The sequence below is a fragment of the Musa acuminata genome, chromosome BXJ1-7, assembly GCF_036884655.1.
Source record: "Musa acuminata AAA Group cultivar baxijiao chromosome BXJ1-7, Cavendish_Baxijiao_AAA, whole genome shotgun sequence".
In the NCBI taxonomy this organism is placed as follows: Eukaryota; Viridiplantae; Streptophyta; class Magnoliopsida; order Zingiberales; family Musaceae; genus Musa; species Musa acuminata.
In genome coordinates this window covers 7950000-7971977 of record NC_088333.1, presented here as the reverse complement: position 1 = coordinate 7971977, position 21978 = coordinate 7950000, and the positions used below count along the sequence as shown (strand labels likewise).

General features: G+C 39.3%; 2 protein-coding genes, 1 long non-coding RNA gene, 1 other non-coding gene and 1 pseudogene across 6 annotated transcripts; 4 read left to right on the top strand and 1 right to left on the bottom strand.

Moving 5' to 3' along the window:
- Nucleotides 1–6473: 6473 nt before the first annotated feature.
- On the top strand, nucleotides 6474–11284 carry LOC135678592 (uncharacterized). Of its 3 annotated transcripts, none has more exons than XR_010515016.1 (4): nucleotides 6474–6640; nucleotides 7063–8842; nucleotides 10107–10630; nucleotides 10749–11284. XR_010515016.1 is itself a non-coding variant. In XM_065191552.1 (2 exons), the coding sequence occupies exon 2, from the start codon at nucleotides 7268–7270 to the stop codon at nucleotides 8804–8806; it is 1539 nt and encodes a 512-aa protein (XP_065047624.1). In that variant the 5' UTR covers nucleotides 6474–6640; nucleotides 7063–7267; the 3' UTR covers nucleotides 8807–8967. The 3 variants fall into 3 exon arrangements, 1 of the variants encoding a protein (XP_065047624.1); XR_010515015.1 differs by having other exon boundaries at nucleotides 7063–8900; XM_065191552.1 differs by lacking the exons at nucleotides 10107–10630; nucleotides 10749–11284 and having other exon boundaries at nucleotides 7063–8967.
- Nucleotides 11285–12078: 794 nt separating this feature from the next.
- LOC103991325 (UDP-glucuronic acid decarboxylase 6-like) lies at nucleotides 12079–17273 on the top strand (annotated as a pseudogene).
- Nucleotides 17274–18192: 919 nt separating this feature from the next.
- On the top strand, nucleotides 18193–19142 carry LOC108953378 (uncharacterized). The gene is made up of 3 exons (XR_010515014.1): nucleotides 18193–18626; nucleotides 18706–18778; nucleotides 19022–19142. It is a non-coding gene; the product is annotated as an uncharacterized LOC108953378 (long non-coding RNA).
- TRNAV-AAC (transfer RNA valine (anticodon AAC)) lies at nucleotides 18483–18556 on the top strand. Its single transcript has one exon. It is a non-coding gene; the product is annotated as a tRNA-Val (tRNA).
- LOC135678591 (probable ADP-ribosylation factor GTPase-activating protein AGD6) lies at nucleotides 19133–21853 on the bottom strand. The gene is made up of 5 exons (XM_065191551.1): nucleotides 21720–21853; nucleotides 21509–21576; nucleotides 19853–21423; nucleotides 19583–19672; nucleotides 19133–19513 (listed from the first exon to the last, which is right to left on the bottom strand). The coding sequence occupies exons 3-5, from the start codon at nucleotides 20882–20884 to the stop codon at nucleotides 19133–19135; spliced, it is 1503 nt and encodes a 500-aa protein (XP_065047623.1). The 5' UTR covers nucleotides 20885–21423; nucleotides 21509–21576; nucleotides 21720–21853.
- Between the last annotated feature and the right edge of the window lie 125 nt (nucleotides 21854–21978).

Genomic DNA, 21978 nt, shown 5'->3' with positions numbered 1-21978 from the left:
TGCTACAGAGAAAGACTTCAGTATGGAGTTGTGGCATAAGCGATTGGGACACATGAGCGAGAAGGGGCTGCAAGCTCTTTCCAAGAGAGAGGTATTACCAGATCTCAAAGGTATACATCTGAACCCTTGTATTGATTGTTTAGCTGGTAAACAACATAGAGTTTCATTTGCTAGTGCTGCTTTGTCTAGAAAAATGCATGCCTTAGACCGTGTTTATACAGATGTATGTGGTCCTTTGAGGACAAAAACTCCTGGTGGATCTGTTGATGTTCTTGGTATAAGTGGTGCACTTTATTTTGTCACTTTTATAGATGATTTTTCTAGGAAAGTTTGGGCCTATGCTTTGAAGACCAAAGATCAGGTTATTAATGTCTTTAAAGAGTTTCATGCCAGGGTTGAAAGGGAGACAGAAAGGAAAGTGAAATGCATAAGATCAGATAATGGTGGTGAGTATACAGGATTGTTTAATGACTATTGCAGGTCACATGGAATCCAACATGAGATGACAGTTCCTAGTACACCTCAGCATAATGCAATTGTAGAGAGGATGAACCGCACCATCATGGAAAAGATCAGATGTATGCTTTCACAGGCCAAGCTACCCAAAAGGTTTTGGGATGAGGCTTTGAGGACTGCAGTTGATGTGATCAACTTATCACCATGTACAGCCCTAGATGGTGATGTTGCAAGCATGTATGGTCAGGGAAAGATGTTTCCTACAGGCATTTGAAAGTGTTTGGTTGTCGTGCATTTGCACATGTTCCAGATAATGAGAGGTCCAAGCTGGATGGTAAGTCTAAAGAATGTATTTTTCTTGGTTACTCACATGATCAGTTTGGTTACAGGCTTTGGGATCCAGAAAAGCAGAAGGTGTTCAGGAGCAGAGATGTGATCTTCTTTGAGGATCAAACCTTTGAGGATTTGAAGAAGAAGGCACCAACCAAGACTTCTGCAGAAGGATTAGCAGATTGTGACCCAGTTACTCCTCCAGTATATCAGGGTGATGGGGGAGATATGCAGGAAGATGGTGTAGAACCTGATATTGATCTACCTGTAGGACATGTTGAGCAAGAAGAAGTAGGAGAGCAAGTTCCCGCAGAACCTCAGTTGAGAAGATCTTCTAGACAACGTCAACCTTCCAGAAGATACTCTACAGATGAGTATGTGATGCTTACTGATGCAGGTGAACCAGAGAGTTACCAGGAAGCAGTTGAGAGTGAGCAGAAAGAGAAGTGGTTAGCTGCTATGCAGGAAGAGATGGATGCTCTTCAGAAGAACCACACTTATGATTTGGTGCTGCTACCAAATGGAATGAAGGCCTTGAAGAACAAGTGAGTTTTTAGGTTGAAGACTCAAGAATATTGTTCTCAACCAAAGTACAAAGCTAGATTGGTTGTGAAAGGCTTTGGTCAAAAGAAAGGTATTGACTTTGAAGAGATATTTTCTCCTGTTGTTAAAATGTCTTCTATTCGTGTTGCTCTTGGTATTGCTGCTAGCCAGGACTTGGAGGTTGAGCAGTTAGATGTGAAGACAGCTTTCCTTCATGGTGATTTGGAGGAGAAAATTTATATGGAGCAACCAGAAGGCTTCAAAGTCAAAGGTAAAGATAATTTTGTCTGTAAGTTGAAGAAGAGCTTGTATGGGCTAAAGCAAGCTCCAAGACAGTGGTACAGAAAGTTTGATTCATTTATGACAGAAAATGGATACAAAAGAACGGCTTCAGATCATTGTGTGTACATCAAATGGTTTGGTGAGGATTTTATTATTCTCTTACTTTATGTTGATGACATGCTTATTCTTGGGAAAGATATGTCTAAAATTGACAGGTTAAAGAAGGAAATGAGTGAGTCTTTTGCAATGAAGGACATGGGGCCAGCAAAGCAAATACTAGGCATGCAGATTTCTCGTGACAGGAAAAACAAGAAGATTTGGTTGTCACAGGAGAAATACATCGAGAAGGTATTGGAAAGATTCAGTATGAGCAATGCTAAGCCAGTTGGTTCTCCTCTTGCAGGTCACTTCAAGTTGTGCTCAGAACAGAGTCCGTCAAGTGATGAGGAGAAGGAGAAAATGCAAAAGGTTCCTTATGCTTCAGCAGTTGGAAGTTTAATGTATGCAATGGTATGTACAAGGCCGGACATCGCATATGCAGTGGGTGTTACTAGCAGATTTCTTGCAAATCCAAGCAAAGAGCACTGGGCAGCAGTGAAGTGGATTTTTAGATATCTCAGAGGGAGCTCTAAGGTTTGTTTAAGCTTTGGAGGTGGACCACCTGTGTTGACAGGTTACACAGATGCAGATATGGCAAGAGATATAGATACGAGGAAGTCCACTTCAGGTTATGTACTTACTTTTGCAGGGGGAGCTGTGTCATGACAATCCAGGTTACAAAGGTGTATTGCTCTCTCCACCATAGAAGCAGAATATATTGCTGCTACAGAGGTATGCAAAGAAATGTTATGGATGAAAGAATTCTTACAAGAATTGGGGCTGAAACAGGAAAATTATGTGGTGCATTGTGACAGCCAGAGTGCCATCCATTTGTGTAAGAACCCAATGTTTCATTCCAAGTCAAAGCATATAGATGTCAGATACCACTGGATTCGAAATGTATTTGAAGAGAAGCAGTTGCAACTTCAGAAAATTCATACAGATGACAACGGAGCAGACATGTTGACGAAGACCTTACTAAAAGAAAGACAGGAGATATGCCGACAGTTGGTCGGCATGGCTTCACATTGAGGAGTCATGGGATAGCCTCCCTTATGGGCTAAAGGGGGAGGTTGTTGGGCTGATGGCCCATATTCAGCCCATGTGGGCTTTATCAGCCCACAGCCCACACCCCCTCTTAACCTAACCCTAATTAAGATTAGGGAGGTGTGGTGGCTGCGTTTTAGAGGCAGATTAAGGCTATAAAAAGGCAGCAACGAGGCAGATCTTTGGGGCCACGGGATTCCAAAGAGAAGAAGGAGATCAAGGCAGAAAAGGAAGAGAAAGAAAGGGAAGAAGACAAGGACAACGCAGAGAGACTGTTCACAATCATCTAGCAGTGTTCTCATCTCAGGTTAGATCAAATCTACAGTAGACTCTTGCTGTGGTTACTTGGGGAGGTTTTAGATATTGTGGGCAGTGACGTGATCCTTGTATCCCAGTTATTCTCTTGTGGTTGTTGCTAGGGTTTTGGGCAAGAGATTGAGATTTGTATATTCATTATTCTCATAGTGGATTATCTCTAGTTTGCCCCGTGGTTTTTACCCTTCACATTGAAGGGGTTTTCCACGTATATCTTGGTGTTCTGTTTGATTGTGTTTCCATTTTATTCCGCTGCGTATTTTGGTCTTCTAGTATTCGTTCCTATACAAAGGTTATTCATCTTTTTATCCCCATCATGTGGTGCCTACGGGAGCTCGACACAGATCCTCCCCCTCCGACATCTATCGGATGTAGGGCGACGGGGAAGCTTCTGCAATGGAACGCATGGGAGCACTGACTGACGGTGGCCGATAACATCTCGGCTGCTGCTTCCTCCGAAGACTTCAGTTTCTTATGATGAACTATCTGAGCCAAAGTTTTCTTTTTTTATATATTTTTCATAAATGAAAAACACTTTTTTCTTTCAAAAATCAACAAAAATTTACACGCCAAAAATTTAGATGATAAATAAACATAAGAAGTTTTCTTTTTTACTTGATGATAGTGTAATTATTAGTGACGTTCCTGTTAGTCTAACTTAGTTTTGAGGCGCATGCATAATAGTTTCAAAACGAACGATAAGATAGTTCGAGTATTTATCGAGCAGTCGACTTGTAAGAAAGCTATAGTTGGATGAGCTCATCTCGATTCTTTCGATGCTCAAATTAAAATTGATATGGAAAGTAAAATTATAAATAAATAATAATTAATCTTGGTATTAGTAAATAATGAGCTTCATGGTAAAATATATCTAAAAAAATATTTTACTAGAAAGATAGAACATTCACCTTTAAGTTCTTTATTATTTTTGTACTTTTAAGATAGTACTTTTAAGATAGTTCTTTATCATGAGAATCAATTAATTTATGGGGTTTCACACATTTATCCTTTCAAATTATGATTATAATATTTTTGCTACTTTAAATTATAATATTATACATCATCTCGAAAATTTTATTCTCAGACACATATATCCCTCAAACATTTAAATCTTTAGTCACTGACCTCAAATCAATTTAACTCCCTCAAACATTTAAATCTTTAGTTACTGACCTCAAATCAATTTAACTGCTACATATTAGAATTATAGTTTTAATATTACTATGCTAATGATTTATCTGAAAATTTTAAACTTTACAAAAATATATGCTAGAGTTAAATTTAGAGAAACTGATACAAAAAAATAATTTAGAGTACAAATATATCTAAATTTGCTATTAATTTATAGATAGTAAGGCAATTTTAACACTGCTTATTAATAAATTTGCTATTAATTTATTACGTGGCTTTTGGGATCATAAACTAAAATTTTAACTTTTTATGGGACTATGCGATTTATAAAATGCAATAACATTTCATACAAATAATGCCAAAAAAATCAGAAAACTATAAACAACAAAATTATGGAAGATATGAGCAAGAAAAAACAAAAAACAAAGCAAAACCATCAAGAAAAAAATGTTTTTGATTTTTTTCTTTTGTAGGAGACATGAATTTGCTTGATCATCTGATCCTTGAAATTGGGTTGCATGAACAACTTTTTGTTTTCCCAATGCATTAAAATATTGTAGTATTTTTCATGATTAATTTAAATTTCAATCTGCACCTTCGTTTTCTGTTTAACCATAACAAATACGAAAAACTAAGAATTACATGCAAATAAAATATAAAAAATCATAATAATAAAAAACACCAAAAATCGATTGATAATAATGCCAATGACACATCACACACGTCATATGATTAATAATGAAAGCCAAGACTCCAACCACTTATAACCATTATAAAGCACTACAGCGCACGTAAAATAGTGCCCAGAATATTATTCTTCCACTCGCTTTACGTACACGCAAGGACACCCGGTGACGCGGGGCCCAACGAACCCTTCCGTCCCCACCGCTACAGCTGTCCCCTAAATCTACACTTATGAACGGTGGCTGCCTGGTCAAAATAAAATTGCTTTGGATTTTGACCCGTTGATTTCCTGAGGAGGTCAACCGTAGCGAGGATGAACGTATCCGTAAACCTACACCAGCAGATCACCGTGGGACGCGTTCGGTCGTCTCATCGGGCCAAGGAATGAGTAAAGCTATTATTCTGTTCCGCGAATCCACTTTACAGGTGGAGAGCGTACGCATGAGATGTTTGTTCCCTTGTTGATAAGGTCGGCCGCTACCAAACCCCCCACACACACACTGATACGTTGCCCTCATGATCACAGACGAAAGGAGACAAGTCACAGGGACATGGCGTCCGCCTTATCATAATTGTTAATAAATTATACATATTATATATAGGATTTTTTTTATGGGTAAATAAAAAAGAAAACTTTCAACTTCTTTTTTCTAGAGTGCTTGAAAAATTCTTACATAGTATTTCTGATCATATAAAAAATTATTTTATCACGAATGACCATCGTCTTTGCTAAGATCGTATTTATTAGTACCCTTTTCTCCGTAATAGTATCGACCTATCTTTACTTTTTTCTATATTCGAGCCTTAAATCATGTTATTATGTCTACCATTATATCTAGGAAATACGACTCGAGAGTTAGTCCATCATCAAAAAGGTATTATAAAAAAGAAAATGTAATCTCGTAACCTTTCCTCTTTCCTCTAAGAGGATCATTAGCAAGGTACATTAGGGTAAGACCTCCCGTGAGAATCATGGATAACCATAGAGAGTAGACACTAGTGAAATTGGGTAAAGGGCGATGATCGATAAGAGTAAAATAATTATTTTAAAAATATTCTATAATATTTTTTAAAGTATGAGTATTTTGTAAGAAAAATGCAAAACATTTTTGTTCGAGAATTCATTTTTTTTTATTTTTAATAAATAAAAAACATATTTATTTTTTATGATTCTTATTTAATTTTTTTATTTTTATTTAATATCCTAAATATTTCTTATCTTCGCCTAACCACTTCTTATCGATCGTTCGAGGTATTTAAAATATTAGAAAATAAAATAATAATAAATAAATAGTTTTTTTAAAAAAACGAGGGGCATCATTGAAAAAATACCTAAAAAGAGAAAAAAATATTTTAAAAATTACTAGATCGATAATTTTATTTATTTTTCATAATGATGGACGGTGGAAAGATTAAATGGCTATGGAGGAATAATGTGATATGCAAAAAAGTTTGAGGCGATTTAAATAATATATCCGGTAAGTAGAGAGAAAACGCCGTTACCGTCAACTAACGGCCGATGTAGGTACCATCCGGTGGAGGGCGTTTCCTGAGGGCGGCTCTTTAACCGGCGCACGTTACCGTTTCGCTCCGCCTTCGGCCGCTTTCTCCCGATTTCCCTCTACTCCTCCTTCCAATTCCGCTGTTAACTCCAACTTATCCTAAATTTGGGAGCCATGGTGGATTTGAGGCTCACGAGAGGCTTCATCTTCTTCGAATTGGAACCCTAGCGATCTCCCCTTGATCCCAAAAGGTAATCTTGAGGAGATCCCAATCCGTTTGCTCCGGGTCTTCGGCCTTGTTCCTTCCCCCTTCCCCCTTCTCCGCTGTTGTGGTGATGTTCTGCTTGATATCTTTTGTGCGGTTTCCACTGTCGTGCTTTGGGTTTTCGCTGATTTCATCGCTTCAGAATCGGTAAAAATATCATCTTTCTGTCATATACCCGTTCTTCCATTCAAGTTTCTGGCGCTTTCATTTAGAAAGATCATGGAAAAGAACTTTTGACCTGCGAGATTTGGTTGTATTTGAGTGGATTTAAATGCTGCAGATCTAAAGCGATCAGAAAAATCTCATCTTTTTCAATTTATACACGTCTATTTTGTTCTTGGTCTCTGAGCGTGTTGGGGTTTCGTACTGCTGAAACGAAAAAGACTCTTCTTTTGTTCGCTTCTGCAGGTGAAGTTTTGTTGGGTTCGGGGGTTACTGGCATTGTCTTGGTGCATTAGGAATCGGGTGGTGGGATATATGGAATGGATCTGCGTGTGGCGTCTGTGGCATGCGTTCGTTGACTGCGGCAAAATTCGAAATCCACCCATCAGATAGCAGGAGGAGGAGGAGGTGACTGCAGAGGTTCTAGGGCGAAAACAAAGAAGAAACAAGGATGGGAGAAGATCTCCTCACCACCTTATCCATGGAAAACCATCACCCATCCACGCTCCTCTCCATGGATCCATCTGGAGGCCTTTTACTGTCTTCGTCACACGAGGACTCCGACCGTGAGCTCTTGATCCAGCGGCCGCAGGTTGTCCTTTCTGGTGCCCCGGACATCAACCTCCCCCTCTCGGCCGAACGTTCTCCTTCCCAGCAATCGTGGAATTCAGACCCTTGTGACATGCTGGATGTTGGCCTTGGCCCTCAACTCTATGATGCAGAGGCAACCCTTCACATCCCAAAGGTGGTCACTACTACTCGCAAGTGCACCAAGCGAGGGGATAGCATTTGGGGGGCGTGGTTCTTCTTTAGCTTCTATTTCAAGCCCATTCTCTCGGAGAAATCCAAGGGAAAGGTCATCTGGGATGAAAATGGGGTTAATGGCTTTGACAAGTCTGATGTTCGCCATGATGTGTTCTTGGTTCAGCATGACATGGAGAACATGTACATGTGGATTTTCAAAGAGAGGCCAGAGAATGCGCTTGGGAAGATGCAACTGCGGAGCTATATGAATGGGCACTCTCGTCTTGGTGAGCCACAATTCCCATTCAGTGTTGACAGGGGTTTTGTTCGGTCCCACAGGATGCAGCGCAAGCAGTATCGGGGACTGTCGAATCCACAATGTGTCCACGGAATTGAGGTCGTCAGGTCTCCTAATCTGATGGTTGTTTGTGAGTTGGACCGCAAAAAGTGGGTGGAGCTCACGGGCAGGGATCTTAATTTTTCAATCCCTCTTGAAGCCAGTGATTTTGAGTTGTGGAGGAATCTAACCAACACTGAATTTGAACTTGAGAGGCCTCCTCCATTGAAGAACATTTCGCATCCCCATCCTAAAAAGTCACTTATCGTTTCGAGTTTGAATTTATCTTCACAGTCAAATCATTCTAATGGTGATGGGATGGACCTTTGTCCTGTCTGCAGTAAACGCAGGAAGGATTTCTTCCCTCATGTTATGCATGAGGATTTCTGCCTTCCTGCAAATCCCCATGCTGAAAGAGGTCAAGATGTGGAGATGCACGAAGTCGAGCCATCATGGTTGAACGAATTCACTGGTGTTATGAAGCATGCATATGGACCTGTAACTGCTGCAAAGACAATATATGAAGATGATGAGGGGTACTTGATAATGGTGAGCTTGCCATTTGCTGATCAACAAAGAGTGAAAGTTTCTTGGAGGAACAATCTTACACATGGAATTTTGAAGATAATTTGTGTCAGCACTGCCCGAATGCCTTACATAAAGAGGCATGACAGGACTTTCAAACTAACTGACCCTTCCCCTGAGCATTGTCCTCCAGGGGAATTTATAAGGGAAATAACACTACCGACACGTATCCCTGAAGATGCCAACCTGGAAGCATACTATGATGAAACTGGTGCTTTGCTTGAGATTATGGTTCCAAAACATCGAGTTGGACCAGAAGAACATGAAGTTCATGTGTGCATGCGCCCCCCTCACTTTGGGGCTAATGATCTTCTGTTGACCTGAATAAGTGGTGACACCATGTGTGCAGCTGGATGCATGGTTAGGTTTCCTTTGACTAATAATTCTGTACCATGGAAAGGAAACCTGTCAATTTGAAGTGCGTCCTTAGTGTTTTTAATATTTCTGCTGATTAGTTATGATGCAACAATTTGCTGATTCTTGCACCCTGATTGGGATTGGAGTCTTTCTGGAAATTTAGTAGGAAGGTTAAAGCGGATAACTAAGATTGAAACTTAAATTTATTGTGGTGAACACACATAATATTGGCTTTTCTTTATGTAGTTATGTTGTTATTCCAATTATTGATCCCTAATTTTTGCCCCGAGAATATGGTTTCATCTTGTCATAAGCATTTTACAGCATGTTTAATCAGAAAGTTCTAAGGAATGACTATGGGGTATTTGTCCTATTTCTATTGAACTTATGTATATTTCCATACTTCAATGATAAAGTCTATCACATACCACTTGAGTTTGTTGTGGATGTTTAATTTTCCTTTATTCTGTTTGAGTAGTGACACACATGGTATGTAGTTGTTAAAGTAGAAAAGAAGATAGTTCCTTTCATGGTGAGAGTAGAACCCCAAGTTTCTAAATAGGTTTAATTATTCTTGCAAGGTGGTCATTTGATAAATGTGTTGCTTGAAGTTTGTTGTACATTTCGCTGCTATGCAGTGGAATGATCCACCTTAGTTGTTATTTGTTTACGGCCAGTTCCTAATCAAGCCGTAAACATGCTTCCATTATTTTTTCTCTTTGAAGATCATGTTATATATATATATATATATATATATATATATATATATATATATATATATATATATATATATATATATATATATATATATTCATTGGATGATTACAAAGGGACTTTTCTTCTATTGGATATTCAGCTTAGCTGGTCATTGTCTGTGGTGTCTTCAGTACTTATTGTGGTGATAGGGGTCAAGATGGTGTTCATTGCTAAGCCATGAAGGAATTGAGTAATCGTGTGTGTAGGGATGAGTAATTGTGGTCAGTTTCTGTGATTTAAAGGACTTTACGCTCCAGTCGGGATGATGAGTTTACTTGTATGGTTGGGTTTCCTAATCTCTTTTGGCTTGCAAAGATCAGATTGAAGGATGGTTTTCTCCCTTGTTCTTAATTTGTATATTTACTGTTCGTCTTTACATGTTTTGATTATATGATTGTTATTCTCTTTGTGTTTTACTTCTTTTTTGCACATTACTTCTTGTATCAATTTCTCATTGGCTTTTCCTTCTGAGTGCGGGCTTCGTGCACTGGGCTTTCCTTTTTTGGAGCAGATGGAGAAGATATACTCGTCAGTTTGGGATCATGGTGGTCTTTGGGATCAAAAGGATGATATATGAATCAGTGTTTTCCAGACAATGGGAAAAGAGGCCACACCCACCAACAGCAAGTTTGGAGCTTCTGTTTATCTTCACCAGCATTTATTAGCTTACACTATGAAGTGATCTTGCTGTAAGTCCTTCACACCCTGCACTTTTGTTTCGGTTTACATCTTGGTGTTTCTTTTTTCGATCCAAGCTGTGCAGGATTGTCTTCGCCATGAACGAGACGGTGGCATTTACTCCCTCTTATAGATGTGTGCTTTGGTCTTCAAGATTTTAAACGGAGCCACCTTCTTCCCCGAGCCCATACAACTCTGCTTCGATTTTGCCCACAACAAGATCATGTTCTGCTGTCACCTAGTTTTCTTCTTGTAATTGGCTGTGTGTGCTGCAGATGTTCGGATACATGGTGGTCGTGGCAGATGTATTGGAAAGAAATGATCCATATAGCGGCGGCGGATCATGTTTGGACTTTGGTACGTACCGATCCGAATGAAATTTAAAGTTATTTTTTGTAATTCATAAACTTAACTGAAGGATGACAAGAAAGCTAGTCCTAACTTTCTTCTTCTCTTCATGAAACGACATGGAAAGATCAACAGAAACATGCCAACACATGAAGACAAGGTAGGTTGGCTTGTTTCCTTGTTTCATGAAGTAAATTGCTGCAGTCATGGTGCTTGACAGACGACAGCTTACCCGTGCTCGGTGCACCCACTGTCGAGGAAGGGCAAGAAGAGTGGGAGAAACACAGCTTTCATGGGAAAAGGGAAAAGCCAAGCCATGTCCACCAAACTCTTGAATAGATTCCTCTCGTTTGGAATCTACTCAGCTAGTAAACACAATACTCAGATCAGTCTAAGATGGAAAAAACTCCTTTTCATGAATGCTCAGATCAGTCTATTATAAAGCCTTTTCTCAGATGGATTTGATGAGGTCAGACTTGGATTATTCATTTGATCCATTCGACATGTCTTCGAATCGAGACAATTGTTGAAAAAGCTTCGTTTCCAAATGTAACTTTTTATTTTGATCATATGATATTTGAAGTGATCAAACTGTAGTAGACTTGGTGGAAGTTGGAATCTTATATTGCTTATCATTACAAATGTGGGTTAGTATTCTTATCATTACAAATCTTTATAATGCATAAATTCATGAAGATTATTTAGATAAAATGAGATGAAAAATCCTTGATCTTTTTCTTTAAATATATGTTTCTCCCACAGCATTCCAGAGTGCGAGTGCAAAAATGATCTCCATCTAATAATTAAAATTATGCAATATATGTTCTTTATTAATTATTTTTTGGCTTATAACATAATTTAATATCAGATATGGAAATTACATCACGTATTATCCTCTCTCTTAGTTACATAAATTTTGAAGTATTTATAATAATATATTAATACAACAACAAATTTTCCTACATCTCTACCTTATTAATTATTTGGAGTCAATTATATAAATATTTAAATATAAATATTTTTTTTTATGATTGTATCCACATAAGGTGTTTCAGTAACTTGGAGTTCAAAAAATACTTTTAAAAACATAAAACAGAAACAGTGTTATGAAAAACATCTGCAACACTTGGTATTTTAAACCATGAGACAACCACCACGTGAACAGCGGCATAGAGGAATCAACCGTCCAATATCCAAGGACCCACTGATCGTACGGCTGATATCTGAGATCAGAACGTCATTTAAGCCGCTTGGCGCCGCAAATCCTCCCCAAATCACGCGTCCGACGAAACACTCTCTCGTTTCCTACTCTTAAATCCCTGGTCTCATTCCGAATTCTTCGATCCCGTAGCATAATTCCTCAGATTCCTCTAAGGTAATCCCCTTGAAGTGGTTATCTTGGATCAATTGGGATCTTTCTGATCTTTGTTGACGACGTAGTATGTTAATGGAGTTAGAATCATTATCGTTTGGTGTCTGAAAGGGATATCGGTCTCGACGAGGCCTTCCGAATCTTTCTTCGCGTGTATTTTAAGCGTTATTGTGATCATGGTCGCTACCGCCTCGCCTTTTGTTAATCGAGATTCATGTTTTTGATTGCGTCGGTTGGTGCGGGTGGTTTGGCTCTATATAAGGTCTTTGGATCTCGATAGTTCCTTCCGTGAGGTGCCGTGAGTAGAAGAAAAGAAAGGATTTTGATTGGTTTACTAGAGGGGAAAAAATCTTGGTGGGGAGTAGTTGCTGTGTTCTTATGTTCTTTAGCGTTGTTTCGATAGGGTTTTATTTTGATATATAATGTTTCGAGATTCTGGCCTTCTGTGTCAATGAGATCTAGAAACATTCGTGCAGGATCTGAGGAATGGCGACTGAAACAGCCAACGGAAACAATCATGTCGTAGCAAAAAATGCCTCCGACCCCTTCCCCTCTTCGAAATTCCTAGTTTTTGCTGGTTACTTCTCTTTGCTTTTGTTTCTGAGGCTTGATGGAAGCTTTTTTGGGTACTGGTTTTAAGCTTTTAAGATCCGGAATAGTTAGATCTCCGAGTAAGAAACTTGATTAATCAATTATTAGTAATGATATTCTTCGTTGTAGAGAAATAATTCATCATTATGAGTTTTGTATAACATTTGCTAAGGACTAGATTTGCAATGTGATTTCAGTTTTCTACAGTTTAATCAACTGGATAAAGTAGGATAATCAAACTTCACTCTGGGATTTGTTATTGGAATTCGAGTTTTGTTGTTCTCTGGCTCTTCAGACTATCGTAAATCATTTTCTCATGGAAAACATTCTGAGTTCATTTTGACATTTCCGCTTGACAGTCCAATATGCGAATCTTGGTTACTGGGGGTGCTGGTTTCATTGGTTCTCATTTGGTGGACAAGTTGATGGCAAATGTCCACCAAATGAAAAGAATGAGGTATATATCTGGTTTGCTTTGTTCAGTTTTCTTACGCTGGTCATTCTTATCAGACATGATAGCACTAGAATAATTTCGATATTTAAACAGAATCTTATCTTTGTTTGCCCAAGGAAGTCATATTTTAGAAATAATCTACATATTCTTTCGCTGATAATTAGATCCACCCTAAATTGCATGAATTTCATAAAGATGTGTCTTGACTTGGTTGTATCATCAGTCATGAGCACTATATTCTAGTTAGAGATTAACAGTTTAATTTAACCTAAAAATATCTTTACCATAATACCATAATGCTGCTTTATTAAATATTTTGATTTCAGTTTCACTAATATATTTCTAGCAAGGCTTTTCCTGCAATGTAAGCCTCCAAAGATCATGAGTAGAATTATTCTTGTCATTTTAAGTATATGACGATCACCATTCTTATTATTTTCAGAGACAGAACTAAACATGCAAATATGATCAGAGGGCATAGATTATTAGTTTCTACATATGGATTTTATTTTATAATGATAAATGGAATTAGATGATTTATCCAAATGGGAGTTTATGTTACAATGGCAGGGTACTTAGAGTAATTTAATTATTTATATCTCTATGAAATTTAATTAAAGTTTGAAACAGCTGATATGAGAAGAAATGAGACAAAAATTGAAAATCTTACTGATAAAGTTGTTCAGATATCTTCTAAATATAATACAATAGTGGGAAGATCCATGCAACAACCCCAAATAGTTGGAATTTTATGGTCGGTTTGTTTTTGTATTTTGATCCCCTTGTTTTTGTTAATAAAAATTGTCTTTACAAAAGAATATTTATGTATTTGAGAAAATTTGAGCCCATCTTTTCTTCATATATCTATTACTTTTCTACTACGTTTCACTTCCAAACCAAAAAAGATGAATTGAAGGCTCACTTTTGACTGTTTTATATCATAGCCAAAAAAATGGTGAACTCAATTGAAACACTGATAACATGACAAACAGATTGACAAGCTTTGGATTTTGGTGTCCATACAAGTATATCTGTATGGATTATCACAGAAATTGATATTTCAATGCAAAAGCTTGATACCACTTCTGACATACTACTATCTATTTTATCCATTTTCATGTAACAAATTGTTGGATATTGACTGAACACCTTTGTATTGTGCATTTTTTTAAACTTATGTTGGTAGGTGATAGTTGCCGACAATTTCTTTAGTGGCTCAAAGGACAATCTCAAGAATGGATTGGCCACCCAAGATTTGAGCTGATTCGACATGGTACTTTCCTGTTATTTGAACAAGTATTGAGTCATCTGAAAGAGTGTCTCCCTTCTTTGAGCCTTTTCGTTGTGTTATGACCCTTGCTCAAGTTCTCTTCTATACAATTTTTAAGCATTCTAAGATACAACATGGTTTGGTTGGTTAATGTCTGTAAAATTCTGTATGCTTAATGGAAAATGTGTAAATATGCTGTTCTAATAAAAGACTTGATCTCATTTATTAGCTCATTTCTGTCCTGTCAGATGTCACAGAGCCACTATTGGTGGAAGTTGATTGTATCTATCACTTAGCTTGCCCTGCTTTGCCAATTTTCTATAAATACAATCCAGTCAAGGTATGCATTTTTATATGGGATAGATACTAAGAAATATGTTGAATTTTACATCAGAAACAAAAATGTCTGTTTCTGTATCATGTGCTGTTTATCTATTCTACCATGCATTAGGTATCTGTCACTGGAGGATAGCTTGGTTTCTATGGATAAGCTGGATGATTTGTCAGTCTCTCAAACCTACATAAATTTAACAATCTCATTTACGTAAGCTTTGCAATTTGAAAGTCACCATTTCTTAGACTGATTGTGATTGAACTTTTATTTTGTAGATTTTAGTTAAAGAATTCAATTTAGTGTGTGGTGCTAGATGTTAGAAATCTATATTCATTTTTTTTTTCTCATTTTTCTTTGGTACATAATATTTCTTGTAACTCTTATTTTTTCCAACAACTCCTTATTGTCTTCTTTGTTAGCTTGGAGATCTTTCAAGAAACCTTTTATATTGTTTTGGCAACTCTGAGATACTGATTTTCTTTTTTATTTCAAGATGGTAGCTCTGTATTATAAAATTAGATTTTCTGTTAGCTATAATAGGTTTTTGTTCCTGAAAAGAATAAGATAAGTATATTACTTCATCAGTCTAAGACTGTTCCATGTGTTTACTACCATTTGTCAGCTGCCTTTTTCTCAAACTCGCTTGTTGCTGCTGTATGCATTTTTTATCACGAAGTTTAACCAGGACGAACATTAATTTCAAAATGGTCTTGCTACAGACAACTAAGACAAATATGATTGGCACACTGAACATGTTGGGGCTTGCAAAGCAGGTTGGAGTAAGGTATGGTCTAAAACACTAGTGTAATAACAAATCCTAGGAGCATATGGTGTGTGCATACAATTTGTTTCCTGTCTTGCAGGATTTTATTGACGTCAACATCAGAGGTGTATGGTGATCCCCTGGAGCATCCTCAGAAGGAGGAATACTGGGGAAATGTTAACCCAATTGGTATTTATGTCTCTCTTAACTGGTGGTTTAGTGTTACAATGTTACGTGCCTTAATTTAACCTCTTAATGTTCACCTTATGAACTTTTAGGGGTCAGGAGTTGCTATGATGAGGGGAAGCGTGTGGCTGAGACATTGATGTTTGATTATCATAGGCAGCATGACATAGGTAGAGTATTCATATCTAATCAGCTCTTTGACTTAGAAAGTAAATTACTGGAAAGAAATAACTAGGCAAGTTCTCACCATATGTTTCTTCACCTTTGGGATTGTTACTCTTTACTAGAGATCCGAATTGCTAGAATCTTCAACACCTATGGACCACGCATGAACATCGATGATGGTCATGTTGTCAGTTACTTTGTAGCTCAAGCACTTAGGTAAATTTTATGATCTCATCAACAAATGAACTGGAAATTCCTTTGACCATGGTTACTTAATCTGGTTATGGTTGCACCCAGTGGTGAGCCCTTAACAGTTCAGGCTCCAGGAACACGACCCGAAGTTTCTGTTATGTTTCTGACATGGTAAAAGTTTCCTTTTTTATGAGCATAAATCTTTCAGGCCTTATCTTGTGCTGTTAACACTAATAAAAACTTTCTGTTGTACCATGAAGGTTGATGGGACTTATTCGGCTGATGTAAGGAGATAACACTGGCCCTATTAACCTCGGAAACCCTGGTAAATTTCCTTGATTACCTTGTAATTTCATGATCGATTACTGTAATTTCCTTGTTCATTCGGAAGCTTACTGCTACAATTTTCCTTTTCTTTCAGTATTACTGGTCAAGAGGTTTGAATATCGGCTTCAAATTTCAGAAACTTCTAGGATTTTCAAGTTCCAAAATGAATGCCTTTCTCCCTCTCCCTCTCCCTCTCTCTCTCTGTATCTCTCATTCATGTGTCTAATGTAAGTCAGTAATAGCCAATATAACATGCCAACATGAGACTCTCTCTGGTTTACCAACCCTCTCTTTCATTAGTGCACATATTAATACAATTATGACTGATCTTTAATGACCAATTCATGTCGTACAGTGGTTTAGGATTTTCCTTGTCACCCAGGTGGCAATTTCCTGGGGTTTTCATGATTCAATAGTATTATGTAGCTAATTAACAGCCTTGGGCATGATCTCTAAGTGGGATTTGTGTTATCTGTAGGTGAATTTACAATGATGGAACGTGCTGAGATCGTGAAGGAGGTAAGTTCTCTTTTCCTTGCCTTGAGCAACTTTACACTTGTATCCCTTTTTATCCTATTAAGTAGGATAAACAACCGTAGAATCTTTTTTGGTGAATAATATTTTGGTATAGAGAGGAAAACAACAACAATAATTATACAACACATCTTTTGCTTAAGAAACTGTACCACTTAGATTATCAATAAAGCATCCAATTAACTAAATAATGAGTTGACAAAACCCTACCTCCTTATGCAGCGATTGAACCCTCAGTATTGATTAAAATGATTGAAAATGCTCGTGATGATCCACGCCAAAGGAAGCCTGACATCACGAAGACAAAGTATCTTCTAGGATGGGATCTCAAGATTATATTACGATAAGATTTGTCTCTAATGGAAGACTAATTTAGGCAGTGGCTTATAGTGGTAAAAAAAGAATGAGTTTTGTTCTTTTTGAAAGATGATTGATTTGTCCTGGAATAAATCAATTTTTACTTTTGATTTGTTCTTGAAAAGTATGTAATTTGAGTACGTGAAAGAATTTTGTTTTCTAAGATTGGTGAGGTTTTATGTTGAGCAAAGTCATGTTTGGGCATTACTTTTTTTTGTGCAATGTAATGGATATATATATATATATATATATATATATATATATATATATATATTAATTTGATGGTGTTATCATTCTGGCTTAACTGTGTACTATAAGGTTTTCAAGATGCCAGTGATTCCAGCTGCTCCAAATGGATGCCTTCATGTTCCAGTTCTTACTGGAATGATACAAATTGTTTATTTGCAAATGCATGATGATTTATTTATATGGTATCGATAGTAAAGGGATATGTCAAAATTTAAGTGTCTATCTTTTGAAAATGTATTTATGAATTATATTTTATCATGTAGGCAAATTAGTTTTGTAATAAAAATGCATAATATAAATATGTGTAGGCAACAGAAGATACTATATGGTTTCTATACAAAATATGCTACAGAGACCTTTCTGGACTACAATACCCTCAACTTTCTCGGCAACCACAAGACGTATCAGGGGTACTTAAGTCAAATCAATCGTCTAAACTACTACACACCTCAACCTCGCTCCCTATTTAAAACCCCTTCTTCCCTGTCTCTCTCTCTCTCTCTCTCTCTCTCTTTCTCTCTCTCCGTTTCACGAAGCGATCCTCGACAACAAGGTATTTGTCTGTCCTTTACTCGGATCTGATCTCATTTCTTGATCTCCTTCGAGTGTATACGGCTTAGGATTCATCGGATTTGCTTGCTGGGATTCAATCTGGGGTTAGGGATTTGGGTCATTCTTTTGATGTTTCTTGAACCGGTAATGTTCTGAATGCTCGGTCGGTGTGTCCGTCTTGGCGTTGTGAGATTTCTTGCGGACATGGATTCGTTCTCCCTACGGAATAGTCTTTGGCCTTCTCGGTATTGGATCCATTTTCTTCCTCGCTTACCTTGTGTTCTTATGTTCTGGGGTGTTGGCTAAGGTGCCGAGAAGCAGAAGACTTGTGGCTTTTGGATTCTCCGATTTCTTGAGGTGCTTTGTTTTGCAGCAGGAGCCCTCTCCGAACCTATCCACTTGTTGGTGCTTCTTCTTCAGCTAGATGATGACAGATCTCGTTCAACCTGCGTTCGCAACCTTAGCTTTCAAGTAATAGGACACTTGAAGTAAGACTAATTGAGACTCGTCATCAAGGTGTCGTGGTGTAGTTGGTTATCACGTCAGTCTAACACACTGAAGGTCTCCGGTTCGAGTCCGGGCGACGCCATTATCATCACCTCAGACCTTTTTTAACGTGGCTGCGGTGAGAATAAGAATGCAGAGTCGAGTAGCATGAGGTAATCTCACCGGATAGTCTTCGTTAACGATGACGCTTTAATTTTGTTTTTCTGAACCAAATTTTCATTACAAAATTAGGTATTACCACTGGAAGTCTTCACAACTCTCAGAATCGCCCAAACGAAGCCTTTCGTCAAGTGGTGGCGTTCTGGTAAGTAATACTCACCCTTTCACTATATTTATCATTATATAATAAGCACTAAATACGTAACAATATTAAGTCATAATATCCGATTATTTTGGACCGATTATGGATTTTTCATCGTTATTGAGCTTACTAACAATTATATCCTTAATTAAATTAATAGTATTTAAATTCTTATTTCTAATTTTTAGTAAATTCTTTTGTATTTTTGCATCATTAATACTAATTATTTCATTTTTTTAATACAAGAATCTACTCGTCTCAACATCAACACATACACGAGAGAGAAAGCAACAAAAGATGAGACCTCAACATAGACTAACAGGACACGTTCACTTCGCTTCTTCCAGGCCATATAGATCACTTGGCACTCTTGGGTTGATGATGGCTGATCTCCTGCTCATCATCGTCGGCTTCATCCCACCACGCCCAGCTATCTTCGCCGTCGGTGTGCTTCCTGTGATCCTCCTCCTCCTTCATCTCGCTCTCATTCCAATCACCCCGCGAGTCTTTCGCCGAAGGATGCGTTTGCCGACCGCTTCCACCCTTGCTCTCCTGCCCAAACGCTTCGGAGTATCTGCCGTCGTCACCCTCGCTCCACCCCATTCCCTCCATCTTCAGCGACGCCATTGCCATTACGCCTCTCATGATCCCCCATGTCCTGTGACCGATTTCGCTGGTTCTTGCTGTCACCGTGTTCACTGTTTCATTTACCTTCTGATCATAGTTCACCTCCATCACCTGCAGTACACGTATATTTGGAACACTATGTCGTGCTCATCAACAAGGACAAAGGAAATGAACCAATACCTTGGAAGTCAGCTCCTTTGTACCTGCTTGGACAACACTAGCTGCAGATTGCGCAGCAGAAGCAGCGGCCATGGACAGGCGACCAAATCCCTGTAGACACAGCATGCAAAAATAAATAACATATATCTTTATTAAGAATAAATCGGTATAGAATAATGTTGTTTATTCTGTCAGAATAAACAGCATGCAAAATAGATGTATAAGTTGGGAGAAAAGGACCCGATCTATAGATTAAACTCATTCTGTCATTCTATGACTAGCAACATTCACCCGAGAGACGACGGAGAGCAAGTCATCCTGCGAAGCACTCCGTGCTGGCCGAGTGGGGCTCGATCCGAATCCCACGTACTTGCCGCCTTGTGAGGGTGGGATCCCCTCCGGCCGAGCACTGTTCTCATACATCTTCCTCGCGAAGAACCTCTCCTTGTTCGCCATGGCGGGCAGATCCTGCGTCGACCGAGATCGCAGCGACGTCGCTGCTCCGCTCCCGCTCCCGCACCCAAGGTCACCCACCGACTGATTCCTCCTCATGTTCGAACTAGCCGCGAGGTGGTCGCAGCCGTCCTCCTCCTCGTCGTCCCACCTGTCCCACCCGGACGGATTCCGCGGCGGCTTCCTCGCGCTGGGCTCGGTGGTGGCCTCCTTGACGACGGGCGGGTCTTGCCAGGGGCGGCCGTCGGCGAGGGCCTGGATGCAGTCGCGGTAGGCGGCGGCAGCGCGGGAGTTGTACTTGGTGGCGGGGTCGGCGTCCCTGGGGACCCTGCGTCGGGCGAGGAAGGCGTTGAGGCGGTCGTTGCCGCCGCACTCCATTCTCCGGAGCTGGGCGTCGGTCCAGGAGTCCATGGTGACGGAGCGGACGAAGCTGAGGTGCACCCCGAGGCCGCGGTGCTTGCCGGAGCACTCGAGGCACATGAAGACGCCGTAAGAGATGGAGGCCCACTGCGGGTTCCTCTGCCCGCAGTCGACGCACGCCCCGTTGCCCGGCTCCGACTGCAGCGCGCGGAGCCGTCGCAGGGCGGACGACGAGGACGTGGATGCAGCAGCAGCTGCCATGAAGTGGAGGTCGATGCGGGAAATGCGTACGCTTTCGTGCGGGGGAGGAAGAGGGAATGAGTGTGGTGGGGGGGGGAAGAGGGAGGGAGAGGGATGGGTAGGAGAAATGGAGCGAGCTCTCCTCTCGCCTTCTCCAACCTGTGGCTTGCATGGCTCGTGGAAGCCTAATTGTTCGGGATCGTTTCGCGGACTACAACAGATCCAACGCGATGTTTTGTTGCGTGTTCGGATGTTCCACATAAAAAGCATACAATTTTCTTATTCTAAATATGCTATAAACTAATATACATGCACGCATACATTAAAAAGGATAATCTTATCGAATTTTTATCAAGGAATCATATTGGGCTTTGGAGTACAATCTTAGGCGTACATGTATGCATGTATTTGGGCTTTGTTGGTACTAATATACATGTATGCATACACTTAGGCGTACAATCTTGTGTTTTCATAATTGAGTTGGTCAAACATACTATAAATCCCTTATATATTGTCTAAGACATGAATAAATAAATTGAGAAAGCACAAACATTACATTGGACATCCCTAATATTTAAACATCTATAAGGATATGATGGATATGATGAATGTATTACTATCAACTTTAATTTTTAACTAATGATTTATGTAATCATAATTGATGAACCAATTTTTGTTGATTGTTCAAACTATAAACCACCTGTTTAAAACTATTGCAAAACATGATGTTGAATCTAACCATTTTTGGGGAAAGGGATCATCTCATGAGGGATTTTGCTCCTCTCAACATCTCATGAGCAAAGATGTTCCTGCAAATTAAAGAAAAGAAGAAGTAAAAATCCTACAAATTTAAGCTGAGAAGATGGACAAGAAGGCAGAACTCAAGAGGTGGACATCGGATTTTAGGTGTTTATTCTCGAGAGGAAGATCCAGCCTTTCCCCTCCGCAGCGATCGGCCGTGCCTGTTTTAGCAATATTAAAAGCAAAAACAATTAATTAGAGACGACGAGATGCAAATCCAACAAGATCTGCTAATTCACAAATGAAAAGCTGGTGAGTTGAAGAGTGAGAGGAAGAAGGGAGGGCGAGGCGATGGTGGGGCTACTTGCTGCACGATCGGAGGAAGCTCACGGCGCCGACGGCCTGGTCGGAGATGAACGCGGGTTCTCCCTGAAGAACCCGATTCCAGCATACCTCAAGGTGAATGCGAGGACCTTTGCGGCTCTGGCTCCCCCGCTTCTCCGCCTGCCTGGTTCGACCTTGCGGAAGACGCGTCATGTCGGTCTCGCACAATTACAATAACAAAAACGAATCATCGTTGATGATACCAAATCGACACGGATATTTTGGATCGATCAAAACCT